The 17031-nt window shown below is 50.8% G+C and overlaps 1 protein-coding gene across 2 annotated transcripts; it reads left to right on the top strand.

The window, feature by feature from the left end:
• Positions 1 to 5219: 5219 nt before the first annotated feature.
• Positions 5220 to 14706, top strand: FUS (FUS RNA binding protein). 2 transcript variants are annotated; one of them, XM_033101638.1, is made up of 15 exons: positions 5220 to 5355; positions 6766 to 6790; positions 6880 to 7031; positions 7741 to 7882; positions 8048 to 8235; positions 8437 to 8653; positions 10261 to 10295; positions 11774 to 11806; positions 12354 to 12457; positions 12842 to 12971; positions 13193 to 13294; positions 13421 to 13544; positions 13865 to 13965; positions 14088 to 14235; positions 14503 to 14706. In XM_033101638.1, the coding sequence occupies exons 1-15, from the start codon at positions 5343 to 5345 to the stop codon at positions 14540 to 14542; spliced, it is 1554 nt and encodes a 517-aa protein (XP_032957529.1). In that variant the 5' UTR covers positions 5220 to 5342; the 3' UTR covers positions 14543 to 14706. The 2 variants fall into 2 exon arrangements, with proteins under 2 accessions (XP_032957529.1, XP_032957528.1); XM_033101637.1 differs by having other exon boundaries at positions 7738 to 7882.
• Positions 14707 to 17031: the final 2325 nt, after the last annotated feature.

The raw sequence follows: 17031 nt of genomic DNA, 5'->3' as shown, positions 1-17031 counted from the left end.
GGTCTGTAAGGAAGACATATTTACTGCTTCTCAGTGGTTCCTGGTGACAGTCCTGAAAGTTCCTGCACATTCAGGACGTGGCGGCATCTAGTGGTCGGCTGAGAGATGCCCGCAGGTTGATTCAAAGCTCCCACAGACATTCAGGAATGTGAGCAGTCGTTTGTCATTTGGCCCACAGCTATTAACCGGTTAATTATTCCTGTGTTTCTCTTCCTCTCCTGCCTGCTGTAATTGAATTTAGAATGTCTTAGAATTTTTCTCTTGTCACAGATATTTCTCCCGTCGCTTGTTTGCATGTTCCGAATTCTAAAAATCTCAAACAACAGTGCGTATGAGGCAGGCAAGTATAGGTAACAGAAACCCATTCGAACTCTCTTAATAAAAAAGGGGCACATTATTATAAGGATGTGGTGGGTTTCCTATTGAATCCCAGGAGATCAGAGCTATGTGTGCTGGACTTCCAGACCTGTGCTGTCCTACTGTAGTGGACACTAAACACATGTGGCTACTAAAATTAAAATTAATTAAAATTAAATAGAATTTAAAGTTCAGTTCCTCAGTCTCACTGACCACATGTCCAGTGTTCATACCACCTGTGGCTACCCGGGGGACAGCTCATTTCTATCATTGCAGAATATCTCATTAGATAGCCAGCATTCTAGATGGTTTGTCCAGTTCACAATAACCGTTCCTCCTGTCTGCTTTCCACAGGGGTGGAAGCTTAGCTGCTATTAAATCAAATTTAAAAATTGTTTGCCCTTGCTTGTGACAGCTCAGGGCTCTCATAATAAACCAAACGCCTCGGTATGGCCTAAAATGCCCTGAAGAAAGAGGTTCCTGACTGCTCTTTCCAATCTCATACCATCAGTCATTTCTAAGGACACGGCCTAAGCTCCCTGGCCAGTTCTTGATCCAGGACAATCGTCTCAAGCTGGGCCAATCAGTTAGCAGGGATGGTGGCCTGCTGGTGATTCTGACTAGCCCTGCCCTCTGAAGGGTTGGTATTTCTCCTAGTTATCTACAGAGGGGGCCCGCTCTGTATCTTGGTTTTGGAATTGGGTTGGATCCGTTGATAGCTACAACCTTTCTTATCAATGGTCTTAAGTTTCTGATCACTAAAGCCTTGGTTAGGTTAGTACATGAACTGTCTGGGGTCCGACAGGCTATCCCCACTCAGCTCATGGAAGAAATGGTGAGGCGTTCTGATCCTCTTCTGCTAGGGACCATTCTGCAGAGGGCTAGATCTGGGGAGAGTCAAATACAGCTGGGGATCTCCAACTTGATTTCTACCTTACTTCTGGGTTGATTTTTTTTTTTAATTGGAGAATATTGGGGAACAGTGTGTTTCTCCAGGGACCATCAGCTCCACGTCATTGTCCTTCAATCTAGTTGTGGAGGGCACAGCTCAGCTCCAAGTCCAGTTACCGTCTTCAATCTTAGTTGCAGGGGCACAGCATCCCATGCGGAATTGAACTGGCAACCTGTTAAGAGCTCGTGCTCTAACCAACTGAGCCATCCGGCCGCCCCTGGGTTGATTTTTATGATAGACCATAGCTTAATGGCTTGAATCCTAGTTCAGGAGTTGGCAAATGATGGCCCTAGGGCCAACTCCAGCCATCAGCCTGTTTTTGAAGTAAAGTTTTATTGGACCACAGACACTCCCATTCATTTACCTATTGTCTATGTCTGCTTTTGAGATATGAAGGCAGAGCTGAGGACTTGCCACTGAGACCTTTAAAAAGCCTAAAGTAGGGGGTGGCCGGTTAGCTCAGGTGGTTAGAGCGTGGTGCTCTTAACAATAAGGTTGCCGGTTCGATCCCCTCATGGGCCACTGTGAGCTGCGCCCTCCACAACAAGATTGAAACAACTACTTGACTTGGAGCTGATGGGTCCTGGAAAAACACACTTAAAATAAATAAAGTTAAAAAACAACACACCCTAAAGTATTTACCATCTCCCCATTAAAACAGAAAAGTTTAATGACCCTTTTCCTAGATGGTCAAACTGTGGCCCTGATTCTCATTTAAAACTATTTTATAAAGCTAAATGTAAATGATTTCTAAAGATCGTCAGTGAAGAAACAAAGATCATCGAAGTTTAAAAAAAGAAAAAGGCTGACGGTACTTGACAGTCAAAGGAACTCATCAGTGAAGAGGCATTCACTGGCAGGGTTGCTGAGAGTGAGAAGTCAAGAGAGGTTTGAGTATTAGGAAGGGATTGTCAGGGTCATATGCTAATTAACAACGAAAAACTAACACTTGGGATGGATGGGAATGAATTCATAGGTCTGACCCAATTGGTTAAAACAGAGTCCCATTGCTCATTGGCCAGGAAGGAGTCTTCGTTAGGTCCAATAAGGGTCCGGCATCCAGTGAGTCACTCAAAGGCCACACCTGTTTATTAGCTTCAGCTGGTCAGAACCAGTTGTGATGAAATACAGTATTCAGTTTGAGTATCTTTCAGGCAAGTGTTGCTATAAATGGAATCTTCCCTTTTAAGAGATACACCCTAATTACGTTTCTGGCCTATTTCAATACACTATTTGTATGGCTAGTGTGAGAACAGACCAAAACAAAAATGAGAAGGAGATTGCGATAGCCATTCCTCTCCTTTCTTGCTAACTGAACCCCAGTGTTCTTTAGCATTGGGTGTACGGGGTCACCATAACATACTTGAACAACAGTATGTACAGGATGGCCCGAGCCCTCAGTTTTCAAGAAAAGACAGAAGCGTGGAGTTTGCCCTATTCTATGTTTTGGCAACTCGTTACAAAAATTAAAAACAACGTTAGGCTACACAGAACCTGTCTGCAGCTGCATCTCACAGCAGGCCCACAGCTGGGGTCTTGGGTCTCAGAGGAGCTGCGAAGAAGGCTGAAGACAGAACCCTGGAGGGTGAGTAAAGGCAGAGAACGAAGGGGCAGGAGATAGAATGACGGTGGGAAAGGTGGGAGGGTCGGGAGAGGGGTGTCCTTCGTGTAAAGAGACTTTTAAGGAGAAGTAAGAGGCCCCGTGTTCTGTGACTCAGAGAGACGAGTCCGGAGAAACCTACCTCCTGGAGGTCACAGTTTGAGCCTATTTCTCCCTGCCACTCTGCCCACGAGTGCCCTTCCTCACCCATGGCTTTGTCTCTGCCATTCCTTCTGTCAGTTACACCCTTTCCTTTCACTGCTGGTGAACTCCTACTTATCCTGGGAGGCCTGGCTTCAGTGTTACCACCTCTCTTTCATCTTCTGTCCTTGGGTGTCTACCTGATGGATGACTCGCTTTCCCTATAGTGTCTGGAGTCCTTGATTCTATGTCACAGCACATTTAATTTGAGTACACTTTGGTGTCTCTGGGTCTCACCCACATCTCAGCCACGGGTTATAAGGTGCTGTGGTTCCAGGACTGACCCATTTTTATGCTTTGTACATATCACACAGTGCTCAAGAGATGTTTGTTGAAGCACAGGGGTTAAGAGCAGGAACTCTGAGACAGGCTGCCTGGGTTGGGAACTTGGCTTTGCCACTTTTTCTGGGTCGCCCTGGGCATAGCTTTTGACCTTTCTGTGCCTAGGCTGCTCATCTGTAAAAATGTATTCCTCCACCAACTTTTATTGTGAATAAGATCGAACAAGCTATACTCAAAGCACTCAGAATGGTGCCTGATACTTAGCAAGCTTTATGAAATTGTTATGCTCTTATAAACGTTACACATTTAATATATAAACACTATTATGGTTAAATGTTAGTTTGTTGTTAAATTACTTCATCTGTTTTGTGCATCCTCAGTGCCCAGAACACTTAATATTTGTAGAATTAACGAATGAATGAGTGATGGATTTCCCTTTGCCCTTACTCCAGAGTCACACTGCCCTCTCAATGCGGGTAGGGGTGGGGGACAGGGCCATCAGGGCCTAAATCGGGGTTAGCAGCAGTTTGTGGGCAGGCCTAGGGCGTAGCCCTCAATTGTTTCTCCGGGAAAACACGTCCAACCTACAAAGGAACTCTGGAACCGAGGTCACAGGTATGTAGGGAAGGACAATCTGTGTGCCTGTGAACCAGGAATGACTTCCTTGGTGGTGTTTTATTCCATACGTTCAAATCTCCCGTTCCAGGCAAGTTACAGGTTACTTCGACCGTCGCGTTTTGTCCTTGCTTTCCCAGGGAGTGGACAGACTTCAGGGCCCCGCAAAGGGTTCACGTCACCAACGAGAGGCGAGTTTTGCAGCCACACAGACTTGGGGTCGAATGAGAACCCCTGACCTTTCGCTGCACTTGGCCTCTGAGCCTCGCTTTCCTTCCCTATCAAATGGGCACAGCTTTACTTGCTTCCCAAGATCGTGATGGGGAAAAAAAAAAAAACCATTAACTGTGCACTTGAGCCCTATACAAACATGTCACTACTGGATGTCCACAGTGGTGCTTGGTAGGGCTTCGGGAAAATAAAGAGAAGCTCCTTATCAGTAAAAGACTGAGAGACCCCTCATCTCATCTCTAAACTGAGGTCCCGCGGGTTTGGGGGGGCGATGAGCGCGGCGTCAGGCGACGCTGCATGCTGTCCTGCAGCTGAAACGTCACAATCCACACACCCTGGCAAGGACGAAGGAAACGCGACTCTGCAAGAGGGGGGGGTGGGGGGGTTGTGTGGGGGGGGGGGGGGGGGGGGGGGGGTGGGGGTGGGGGGGGGGGGGGGGGGGGGGGGGGGTTGGGGGGGGGGGGGGGGGGGGGGGGGGGGGGGGGTGCGGGGTGGGGGGGGGGGGGGGGCGGGGGTGTTTCAGGGAAGACACAAACGTCCTTTCAAGAGCCGGGGAGGATGGCGCCCGAGCTACGAGGCGTCTTGGTGCAGTGCAAGGGGAGTGCAGCGTAGGGGCGCGTCGTCCCCAGTGAAAGTGGGGCCCAGGGAAACGGGCCCGCCCGAGAAATTTCGGTTCCGCCCTGCGGTTCCAGGCTTTGACTACAGTTCCGTCCGCCGATGCCCTGGGCCCCCCCTCGTCCCGCCCCCAGAGGGTAATCAGACCGTACCATTATTTTAGGGGGGTAGAGATCATTGTGGGCCAGTCCTGCAGAGCGAATCGGAGTTTTTTGTTAGAAAACACATGGTTCTACATACTATTGGAAGCCTCTTAGTCGACGTGCTTCCCTTCTGTCGGCTCAGCCGTCTATGTTCACCGTAGAGCGGGAGGCGGCCGCTCGGACTCCCCCCCTTACTTTCACCTTTGGAACATTCCTCCGCGGTACGTAGGCGGGGAAGCGTACATAAACGTCGACGCAGGCGGCGGGGCTGCTCAGTCCTCTAGGCGTCGGTGCTCCGTAGTGTCGGGATCTCGCTGCGTGTCGGCCCGTGCGCGCGTGCGCCGACATGGCCTCAAACGGTATGTGAGGGCGCGAGGCGGCAGGGGCGCGCCGACGGGGGGCCTCGTTCCCGCCCAGCGGCGGTTTTGTGGGTCGGGGAGACCGGGCGGCGGTCGCGTAGAGGAGCGTCTCGTACCGCGGTGGCGGGAAACGGCGGCGGAGGGTGGAAGGGGGAGGCCGATGTCGCCATCTTGTTTCGCCGCTCTGGCGCCTGGCGCGGGGCGGGAGGGCCTCCCTTCGCAGCCCCGTTACGAAGCCCCACGACGGTGAGCCCGTGTAAGAGGGAAGCCCCTGGGCGGTTGGAAACGCGGGACGCGGATGGACACGCGCGGCGTCCGTGGCCGTTCCCCCCGGGTCCCCGGCCCGGCCGTGGGGCCCGCTTTGTCGCAGTGCTGCATCCGGGCACTCGGCGGGCGCACGCGCTCTGCTGGCCCCTCCCCCCTCGCTCGTGGCGCGAACCCCCCCGCCCCCGCCCCGTGTCGGGCGGCTTTCTGTCGCGAGACCCTCGGCGGGAGACGCGGCGGGGCGCGTCCGGTGTGGGCCCCGCCCCCGGGGTCCCTCGGGAAGGGGCGGGACCTCCCCGTTCCCGCCTCGGGTGCCACGCGGCCGGGGGCGGTGGCTCGGGGTTCGGGCCGCGCACCCGTTTCCCGGAGGCGGGGTGCCTGGAGGTCGTCCGAGGGGAGTGGGGCCCGGGCCCCCGCGTTTTCCCGCCTGAATTTCCTCTTTCCGCGGTGGGAACGGGAAGGAGCGGCCACACCCTCCCCCGGTCTTTTGGCCCGTCCCTGCGGGGAAGCCCCTCGTTTACGGCGCCGTGGGGAGCGGGGGTCTGGCCGGTGCGTCTTCGTTGGGGGCGCTTCGCCCCCTCTGGAAGCCTCGGGGAGGGCGGGGCGGTGAGAAAACGGGTTCCGGGGAGCCTCAGCCCCGGGGCTCGAGAGCCGGTGACCTCGTCTCCCGAGACCAGCGCCTCGATGACGCCCGGGGTCCCCCCTCGGGTGTCTAGCTTTGCGCTGAAAGGCCGCTTCCCCAGCCTCGCAGACCAGGGGGGGCGGACAGTAGAAGGCGGCCCGCTCCGGGGGCGGTTTTGTGTTCTGGCTGGAGCACGGAGCCACATCCGGAGCAGCGCTGCCTCCTGCCTCCGGCCTGCGTTCAAGGCCGTCCCGCTGCGGCGGCTCCGACCTTAGCTTGTGTAGCTCGACCCTCGGCCGGGCCTTCCTCCCAGAGCGGTGGTGGAAACCAGACGTGTGTGAGTGCGTGTGGTTTCCGATGCCGGTTGAATTTGCGGGCCGGGAACGGTGGGTGTCCGCCGAGACTTGGTGTTGCCGGTGGGTGTTGCGGCCTCTTAGTCTTCGTAGCAATGCGCCTTTTCTTTGCTTTGTGCTCTCCTCTCGTAGGGACAGGCGAAGGTGACATGATTGTTTTTTCTTTTGCAGACTATACCCAACAAGCAACCCAAAGGTGAGTGTATTTTCTGGGCGTCCAGAGGTTGCGGAGGGCCAGGGTTGCTAAGGTAGGTTTCCTGATTGCACCGGTTTTCTTTGCTCCAGCTATGGGGCCTACCCCACCCAGCCTGGACAGGGCTATTCCCAGCAGAGCAATCAGCCCTACGGACAGCAGAGTTACGGTGGTTACAGCCAGTCAGCGGACACTTCCGGCTATGGCCAGAGCAGCTACGGCTCCTACGGACAGACCCAGAACAGTGAGTCTCTTTTTAGTGGGCCACCCCGCCTCTTCCTGCTCTTTCTGAATGTTGCTTTTCTTAAACCTAAGCTGAAGTGTTAACTGTCACATGTTTCTTTGTCCCTCATCCAGTCTATAACCCTTGGCATCTGAGTCCTTTCAAACCAAACGCTTATGGGCTTGTTTCTTTTCATTTTTGGCTTTTTACTTTTCTATTTGTGTTGCATGAAGGTGAAATGTGGGGAAAGTATTCACTAAAGGGAGCAAGTTGTAGGCTTTTAATACTTAACAGGAAGGACATGATTTGCCTGAAGATGTTTGAAGTCAGACTGTTATCATGTGCTACCTAGAGCGGTGGAGTTTGCCCTGAGGTCCTGCAGTGTAGAGAATGTGGGTTGTCCTATTTTATACTGCACAGCTGAGTAGGTTGAAGTGCTGTTAACGAGTGGGGCCTCTGGGGCTGTGCTTACTGGTGGTCCTGGAGACGGGCTTTGGGATGAAGGCGTTGAGATTGGAATTCTGAAGCTGGTGGAAGTTGGAACATGAGCCTTAGCATAGAAGAGAAGGGTAACTCCTTTGTCTATGAGTTGCAAGATTTCTAAACAGGTTCTAAGAGGCGACTTTTCAAGTAGAGCATTAGGTAACATGTAATGCTTTCTTCAGTTCATTCTGTGCCTTTCTCTTTCCTTGTAGCTTTTATGACTTCCTTTCTCTTTTCCACGTAGCAGGCTATAGCACTCAGTCAGCTCCCCAGGGCTATGGCTCAGCGGGTGGCTATGGCGGCAGCCAGAGTTCTCAGTCGTCCTACGGGCAGCAGTCTTCCTACCCTGGCTATGGCCAGCAGCCAGCTCCTAGCAACACGTCGGGAAGGTAAGGCGTTGTGGGGGGAGGCCAGAAACAGGAGGGCTGAATCTATAAGGGGCACTTAGGAGGGGTAGCGGGGGTGTCTGTTGAGGTCAGAGTTCAGAGAATGGGATGTACAAAGTGAAAGCAAGTTTTGGACATGCTGGCATTTTTCTTTTTCCTCTTCCATAGTTACGGTAGCGGTTCTCAGAGCAGCAGCTATGGGCAGCCCCAGAGTGGAGGCTATGGGCCCCAGTCTGGCTATGGCAGCCAACAGCAAGGCTACGGACAGCAGCCAAGCTCCTATAATCCCCCTCAGGGCTACGGACAACAGAACCAGTACAACAGCAGCAGCGGAGGGGGTGGTGGAGGCGGGGGAGGTGAGCAGGTGTCTTCAGTTCTGTCTCATACCTGTTTTCTGGAAGGATTTGTGTTTTGTTTGGCCCTTACCCTAAAAGGCTTCTTAAAATTGATTTTCTTGTTCCCTAGTCCTTTTATTTGTATTCATCCCCTGATGCTGTTGAACCGTTTTACACCGTTTCAGTTTTCTCTTAAAGTATCTTTGTTTTTTCTGTTGACAGGGAGCTACGGCCAAGATCAGCCCCCCATGAGTGTTGGCGGCGGTGGCGGCGGTTATGGCAGTCAGGACCAGAGTGGTGGTGGCGGCGGTGGCTACGGGGGAGGCCAGCAGGACCGAGGGGGCCGCGGCCGGGGCGGTGGTGGCGGTTACAACCGCAGCAGTGGTGGCTATGAACCCAGAGGCCGTGGAGGTGGCCGTGGAGGCAGAGGCGGCATGGGGTAGGTGTTTAGTGAGCCAGGGAGTGCCACAGTGGGGGGGGGGGTTGCATGACTCTTTTGAAGCCTAGTCTCTTACTTAGTGCATGGGTGGTCTTATTCTAGGGGTTTGTGAGGGCTTTCGTTGAGGGGCATTGACTGTTTCTTCCAACATCCCCATTTTATTTTTGTGACAACTTGGGAGCCTGAACTCCCACCCACACCTCTGAATAGAGATTTGAGTACTGACACTTATATTTCCAAAGGAAAACGAAAAACACATGGGTATGTATGGGTTGGAGTCATTGATATCTTAGGCAAGAAACATGGAAGTAAAGACTTCTTTCTGTGCAAGGGACACTGATGATCCCATTCCTGGTAGGAGGGAAACTTGTCACCTTGTATTCCCATGTGTCCTCGAGGGCAGTTGTTAACGGTTAACCTGACTTGAGCTTCCAGGAATTGGCTACTCTTCCCGTATTCTGTAGTCCTTTGAATCCACAAGCTTGATTTGCAGTAATTTGACTGACGGATGATTTTGTTTGTGACTTGGTTTATGGGGCTATTTGAAGTGTGCAGACCTTTTGGACAAAATACGATTGACAGTGGTGTCCCCCCTATTTGCTCCACTGTCCCCCTTCTCCTGGTCACTTGTCCAACGGGACCGTCTTTGCTCCCCTTTCTGCTGTAGTTGAAGTAACACCTTCGATTTGATGTTACAGTATTTGTCAAATCTGTTGGTAAATGTGATCTGAACGACGACATTCTGTCTCCCTGGAAAAGGGGAGGAACGTCAGTGTGTTTCTCCTTTTTTTTTGGAGAAAGTAGGTTTTTAAAATGTGAGTTTATATGTATGCATATACATATGGTAAGTATTCAGAGGTGGGTGGGGGCAATCTCAAAAACTATACAAAAATGAGGAAAACTCTGTTGTGTGAGTGTGTTTAATGCAAAACTTAAAAAAAAAACAACTGTTATGTGACTGTTAACTTGCTCTGCATTTTATGTGCCACAGGTATGAAAGGTGACATTGCAAAATACTCGGCTCTTCTCGCAGTGTAGAAGGGGTGACCCCGGGGCTTGGGGGAGATCAAAAACAGCTCAGTAGTTAGGATAGGGTTTAGCTAAGTTTGTCTCGCTTTAGGGGAAATTGCCTTTGGTTTTGACTTTTTATGCAATGGGGGTTGAGTCTGCTTGCTGCTTTCAAAGCAAAAAACCACAAAAATGTGTTCAGGGCTACCCCAGCCTGGTGTGAAATGTCTACTGGGTGAACTGGGTAGTTTTTAAACCAACTACTAGGTTGTCAACCACATGCAGCAAGAGGAAAAAACATCCACGTTGGAAGAACAACCAAGGAAAATGGGTCATTTTTTTTTCTAGTGGAAATAGACATATAACCTTTTAAAGCAAAATTCTTAAAAACTGTGTCTGAGAAATTGCACACGTGTGTGTGACATGCTCAAAGGTCAGGCAAGGGGTGGTCAGGAAGGAGAATGTATCTTAGTAGCCACTTGCATCTTTTTCCCAAAACACATACCCTTGTTTGGGGAATATTAAACAAACAAACAAAAAAACGCCCTTTTGTAGCTGTTGGAAGCTTCATGTCCTTTCTTCTAACTTGTCTTCTCCAGCGGAAGTGACCGAGGTGGCTTCAATAAATTTGGTGGTAAGTGAACAGAGTTTCCAAAATTCCCAACTCCCAGCAATGCTTTGTCTGATTGTTCATTTGCAGATGTCTTAGCGTGTTTTAAGTGTCGAAGGTTTGAAGTGTCCAGAACCACCTCCAGAAAGGGGTGGGGTAGAATTCCACCTGCTGCCAGGTGCGTGCTAACCTGGAGGCAGGCCAAGGGAGACTCAGCTGTGGTCTTGTACCAAATTGGTTTGACCCAGGGTCACAAAGCGGTGTTTAGTAGGCCTGACAGTGTCGCCACACCTGGCATTAGTGGTCACCATTATGAAAAACTGGAGTGTGCGCTGGAACACGTACCAACTTGGCTTTAGGTCCTTTTGGTCAGTGTGTTCAAGGCTAGTTTGTGTGTGTGTGTGTGTGTGCGCGCGCGTGTGCGTGTGTGTGTGTATACGTAACAACCTCCAAATGTTTGAATTCTGGAAGAGGGATGTGAAATCCTACCCTGCCCTGAGGATGGTGATGTTGGTGTATTTATATATTAAATCCTAAATGATGTCAATTCAATTCTACGTACACGTACTTAACTCAGTTGGGCACATAGGAACTAGCTGTGGGAAGGAAGGTGTGCACTGCAAGAAAGCTTGGGAGCATGTGGCTCACGGGAAATAACCAGGTCTTAAACGGCACAAACAATTCATGGAGAAGGGCAAATTTGAGAAGTCTCCCAGTAAGCTGGAACTTTACTGGTTTGGTTAACTAACAAAAGGTTTCTTGATTTGTCTCACCATTTAAAGCCAAAGGCCCGGTTCATGATTTAGGTGTCATTTAATGTGGGTATGACATTTCTATATGGTGAATTCAGAGAAACTTTGGTCAAAGATGGTCTCTGGAAAAAAAAATAGAGGCTGCATTATGGAAATAAGATTTCTGGTCTGTTCCCTGGGACATGCTTTAAAAATACAATAGCTATTATGTCTTTTTATTGTCAAGTGGTTTTGGGGAAACAACATGGTTTTAAAGAATGGTTTCTAAAGATGAAATTGAAAATTGTTCCACAAGGGATAATCTGTCTTTGGTGTTAAAGTCTGGAGAAACTGGATGGATGCATATCACATTGCTGGTGGTAAGCCCGTTTCTCTCCGGCTGAGAGACCAGGGCCAAGCTATGAGTTGGTTTGTTAAAACTTCAATGGGTTTCCCTCCTGCCCCCCGCCACCCCCATCTGTGCTGAGGACATTTCCCAGCCTGAGCTGGGGGAGGCAGCATTTTCTGAAGTGTGGAGTTCCTCTGGGGACTCAAGTTACATACAGATCTGAAGGAAAGGGGCCTGTGTCTTCCCCAGCCATGCCTAGGATTCTCTGGGCAGGCACCCAGGACAGGGTTTGAAGTGAGGCTGTGAGCATTTAATGATACTTTACAAGAGTTTGGATTTAATAATTTTTTTCCTTGTCTGTCTACCTGTTGACTAACCGCTTCTCTTTCCCTGTTTTTTTTTTTTCCTTCATGTCACTTAAGGCCCTCGGGACCAAGGATCACGCCATGACTCTGGTGAGTCCTGAGGTAGCATAAAAAAATGGCTAAAGTGGTATCAGCACTTCTGGATGCTCTTTGAAACTTAAAGGAATGTGAAAAAGCGGGGTTGGAGAAGGAAAACGAAGCGGGTTTACGTGTAGCTGTAGTTCGTGGTGGTTTGTAAATGAGCATGTATCAGAAACAACTGATCAGTGGTTTCCCCCCACAGTCATTTTGAAAGCTTAATGTAGGGTGCTTTTAAATTTTTATTGGGGAACTGTGTTTATCCAGGGCCCATCAGCTCCAAGTCGTCGTCCTTCAGTCTAGTTGTGGAGGGCGCATCTCAGCTCCAAGTCCAGTCACCGTTTTCAGTCTTTAGTTGCAGGGGGCGCAGCCACCGTCCCCGTGTGGGAATTGAACCGGCAACCTTGTTGAGAGCTCGTGCTCTAACCCACTGAGCTTACTGGCTTGCCCCTGTAGGGTGTTTCTTAAAGTTAGGTTAAGAGTCACGGACTCATTCTAGCTTTGTTTTCCCTCTCCTGACTCACATTTCCTCCTGTGTTCCGGAACGTTCCACAAGCAGAACAGGACAATTCCGACAACAACACCATCTTCGTGCAGGGCCTGGGCGAGAATGTCACCATCGAGTCTGTGGCCGACTATTTCAAGCAGATCGGTATTATTAAGGTAATGGGGGGGAAGCAGGGGATAACTGTCTATGCTGCCGGCTTTTGCATCTCAGACATTAGTGAAAGGAGGTGGCTGTCAGCTCAGTTTGTTGAGTACAGAACATTAGCTAAAAGAAATCGCAGAACACAAAGCACAATCAGTGAAAAAAAAAAGAGCACCCTGAACGTTTAACCGTAGTCTACAATCTTTAGTTGAATCTTTTAATACGATAAGAGACGGCATCAGTGGCTTTCATTCGTTGCTTGTGAGGAAGGAAGTGGACATTAGGAAGAGGACCTGACATGTGGCCATGAGCAGTCCCCGGTTCTGGAGGGGGACGCTGGGAGTTGGTGGGACTGCATATCCCAGAAGCCTGATGTGACCTCGTGTTGCTTTATTCAGACGAACAAGAAGACGGGACAGCCCATGATTAATCTGTACACGGACAGGGAGACGGGCAAGCTGAAGGGAGAGGCAACAGTGTCGTTCGATGACCCGCCTTCTGCTAAAGCGGCGATTGACTGGTTTGACGGTATGTGGGGCTGCGGGGCAGGGGGAGGACACATGGGCCTTGGGAGATGGACGGCGTCTGCCAGCACGTGTGCACCTGCTGCTCTGGTCGTCTTCTGTTCGCTTACATCTCAGCTTGTAAACCTGGAAGGCAGTTTTACCTCGTTGATTGTACCAAGTGTTCTTTTGGACCCATGGGTCTTCATAAAAAGTCTCCCTTTCACACCTCCTTTATTTCTGTAGGTAAAGAATTCTCTGGGAATCCCATCAAGGTCTCATTTGCTACTCGGCGAGCAGATTTCAACCGGGGCGGTGGCAATGGGCGTGGAGGCCGAGGGCGTGGAGGTGAGCTGTCCTGATGCCACTAAGGGCGTGACGGGCGGGTGGGAGAACGGTGGGGCTCGTGTGGAGGAGGTGGTGAGGTTGGCTGAACTGGGACGCAGACTAGACGCACGCTTGTCTCTGCTCCAGGACCCATGGGCCGTGGAGGCTACGGTGGAGGCGGTGGCGGTGGTGGGGGCCGGGGTGGATTCCCCAGCGGCGGCGGCGGTGGCGGGGGACAGCAGCGAGCTGGCGACTGGAAGTGTCCCAACCCGTGAGTGAGGGGAGGGGGGCCTCATGTTTCTGTCTGTCTCCTCACACGTGAGTCTTCTCGTGGGACTGTGGTGGAGGAGTGTGTTTTCCAAGCTAATGAGTGTCAAGGCCACACTGATGGGACAGGTGGCCGAGAACTTGCTCTTGGGTAAGGTCACTGGTGGGAGGTACTGGACTAATTTGCAGTTTTTGTTCTAGTTCTGCTGGAGGCCTCAGGCCTCAGTTTCTCACTGTGTCTGTAAGGTCCCGGGTCTGCTCCTAATTCTAGGTCTGGGTCTACTCACCACCCCCTCCAAACTAATGGTCTTTGCTTTTCCTTAGTACATGTGAGAACATGAACTTCTCTTGGAGGAATGAATGCAACCAATGTAAGGCCCCTAAACCAGACGGCCCCGGAGGGGGCCCAGGAGGCTCTCACATGGGTAAGGGAGAGGCACAGCTGGGGTGAGGTTTGGGATCAGCAAGCCCTTAGTTTTAAGCAGGGAGGCTCAAGGGAAGGTGGGAGGGACTTTGGGGTGTGACGCATCATGTTTCTTGGTCCTAGGGGGTAGCTATGGAGATGACCGCCGCGGCAGCAGAGGAGGCTACGATCGGGGAGGCTACCGAGGCCGAGGCGGGGACCGCGGGGGCTTCCGAGGGGGCCGGGGTGGTGGGGACAGAGGTGGCTTTGGCCCTGGCAAGATGGACTCCAGGTAAGTAAAACTCAAAACTGTACTTGAACAGAGGTCATGGGATAGCAAGGTTTTGTTGAGAAGTGGCTTCCTTTTGAGGGCTCGATTGGAAAGCTGGGAGAGCAGCAGAGCGGGTGGGGAAGGAGGGAAGGAAATGATCTCAGGAAACGGATCTGTAGACTCACACGTGTTTATACCTACAGAGATGAGACACGTCTTGGGCTCGGATTGTGGGGTGGGAGGGTAAAATGTTGGGACTCAGAGCTTAATGGATACTTTTTCTTGCAGGGGTGACCACAGACAGGACCGCAGGGAGAGGCCCTATTAGCTTGCCTCTTGAGGCTCTGGAACAGCTTTTCTTCTATACCCAGTGTTACCCCATTATTTTGTAACCTTCCAACTCCTGATCACCCACGGGTTTTTTGTGTCGGACTATGTAATTGTAACCATATTTCTGGATTCCATTAAAAACCATCGTTTTAGTTAAATTTTCTTCCCCCTCCTCAGGAATGTGGGGAGTTTTCCTCTTTTGGATCCTCCTCCAGGGCAGTAACTGGAATAAAAAAGTGTTTGATACTTGGTCCAGGGGGGAACGGTCACGCAGTGTCCTTGAAAGTAGAGATGAAACTTCCCGGTCACCGCAGAGGTTGGGTGTGTGAATGGGGTCAGTAAAGAGCATGTGTGTTGTCATTAGTGTTGCCCCAAATTTGCCACATGTATTTACATGCTGGTCTTAAAATGAATTTACTGTTTATAGCAGCCTTACCTCTTGAAGTGGTACTTTTGGCTCTTTTCTCAGGGTGGGGTTCAAACAAATCAGGTTTGTCTTTGGCACGGACAGTGTTCAGACTTGTCCACGTGGACAACCCACTGGGTCTTCCGCAGGAAGGAGAATAACTGAGCAATCTGCTCGCTGCAGAGATCCTGTGACCTCGCTTACCTTACAGGCCGAAAGTGAAGTGTGTGTGGGGGGTGTGGCTCTGGGAATCGAAACGGTAGAGTCAGGATGGAGTCCCTAGTGTTGTGACCTCGTTTTCATTCTGAAATCTGTTCTGAAGGAAACAAACGCATCTGCCTGCTCAGGCCTGGAGAGGCTAAATCTGAGGGAAGAGGCCCTGGAATGAGATGGTAAGGGCGGGCGGGGGTGGTTGGTGAAGGTTAGCTGGTAAGAGAAGGAAGGTAGAGGCATTACTTTGTATTTCAGAGTGAGTGACCCTGCGCCCCATTTCTGAAGGTGGCAGGGCTTGGGCAGAGGGCTGTAGGGAGACTGGTCTACCTGGGCCACTCCTGCCTGTACCCAGAGGGTTGTGGTCGTAGCTGTTTGAGGCTTGAGTGGGGAGCTTTAATAGTGGGGGGTGGAAAGGGCTCTCCTTCCAAGGGGGCAGTGTTCCCACCTGGGGAGGGGCCAATGAGTTGCAATGTCACCGCCGTGCCTTGGCCTTACGAGAAGCCGTCCCTGACCTCGAGAGACCCTTTTCTGTTTCTCGAGTCTTGAGTTTATGAAACTTGCCTGTGCCTACCACTCAGTTGTTGAGCGTGAATCTTACTGTTTCCTTGAAAATAAGACCTAGCCAATCAGCTCTAATGGGTCTTTTGGAGCAAAAATTACAAGACCTGGTCTTATGTTTTAAGGTAAAGTAAACCAGGTCTTATATTAATTTTCCCTCCAAAAGACATGAGAGTTGAATGTCCGGCTAGGTATTATTTTCGGGGAAACACTAGTTATGCAGAGCTGAAAATCAGCCAACAGCAGAAAGTACTTCGCTGGCGGAAGCATATCTCAAATGCCTGGGGGCCCTCCTTGGGAAGTGCTTTCCTCTCGACTGTCAAGTTTGCTGGAGGCTTTTTCTAGAGAAGAGTTGATTCATCCTCCAATCTGGTGACTTCAGACAGAGGCTGTGGCTTTGTCCCCCTACTGAACGTGCTTGGGAACCAAGAGTAGGCTGACAGGCAACGCTTTGACTTGGCTTATTGAATTTGGTCTGCGTGAGAAAGCCTCACAGCCAAGGATGTAGCAGCAGTTAGTTCATCCTGGTGTGGCTTGGCTGCTGCTGTTTCTTTCCTAAGTGTTGGTTTGAATGGCCTGAGTGGTGTCTTCTGATAAGCTTGTTTTCCACCTCACCTAGGAGTCTGGTGTTAAGGTTTGGTTGTGGCTCCCTGGTCCCTGCTGCTGGGGGTGAAGGACGGACGCTGAAGCTCCTCGTGAGAGCTGGTTACTGACAGGCTGTTGGTAGTATGTTCTTAGGTCCTTTAATGGGCTTCAGAAGTGTTACTGGCTAGCCAGCCCTTAAATAAAAGGAAGTAGAGTCCTGGGTGTCTTGATCAGTGGGTAGGTCCAATTTAGGGGCCTTTATAGAATGGGTGAAGACAAAGCAGAGGAAATGTTGGTTCTGTGGAGTCAGTTCTGCTGTCACCTTGGTGAGAAACTAAGAGTGAGACGCTCGAGGGTTGGACTTTGGGTCCTCTGCTCCCCACTGCAGTCTCTTGGAACAGCCAGGCCAGTAGTAATAGCCAATCGTGGTGCCAATTGGTGAGGATTTTAGACTAGTCTTGTATTCTGAGGAATATGTTATTTACTGAATGGTTAACAAGTCTATAGTCTTCAAGCACTAGGTGCCTTTTTTTTTTTTTTTTTCCCCTTATTGGGGAAGGGGAACAGCACTTTATTGGGGAACAGTGTATTTCCGGGACTTTTCCAAATCAAGTTCTTTCAGTCTTAGTTGTGGAGGGTGCAGCTCAGCTCCAGGTCCAGTTGCCGTTGTTAGTTGCAGGGGGCACAGCCCACCATCCCTTGTGGGAGTTGAACCGGCAACCTTG

Source organism: Rhinolophus ferrumequinum (genome assembly GCF_004115265.2).
Source record: "Rhinolophus ferrumequinum isolate MPI-CBG mRhiFer1 chromosome 15 unlocalized genomic scaffold, mRhiFer1_v1.p scaffold_54_arrow_ctg1_1, whole genome shotgun sequence".
NCBI classification, from domain to species: Eukaryota; Metazoa; Chordata; class Mammalia; order Chiroptera; family Rhinolophidae; genus Rhinolophus; species Rhinolophus ferrumequinum.
Note: the sequence above shows the minus strand (reverse complement) of the source record. Positions and strands in the feature narration are given on the sequence as shown.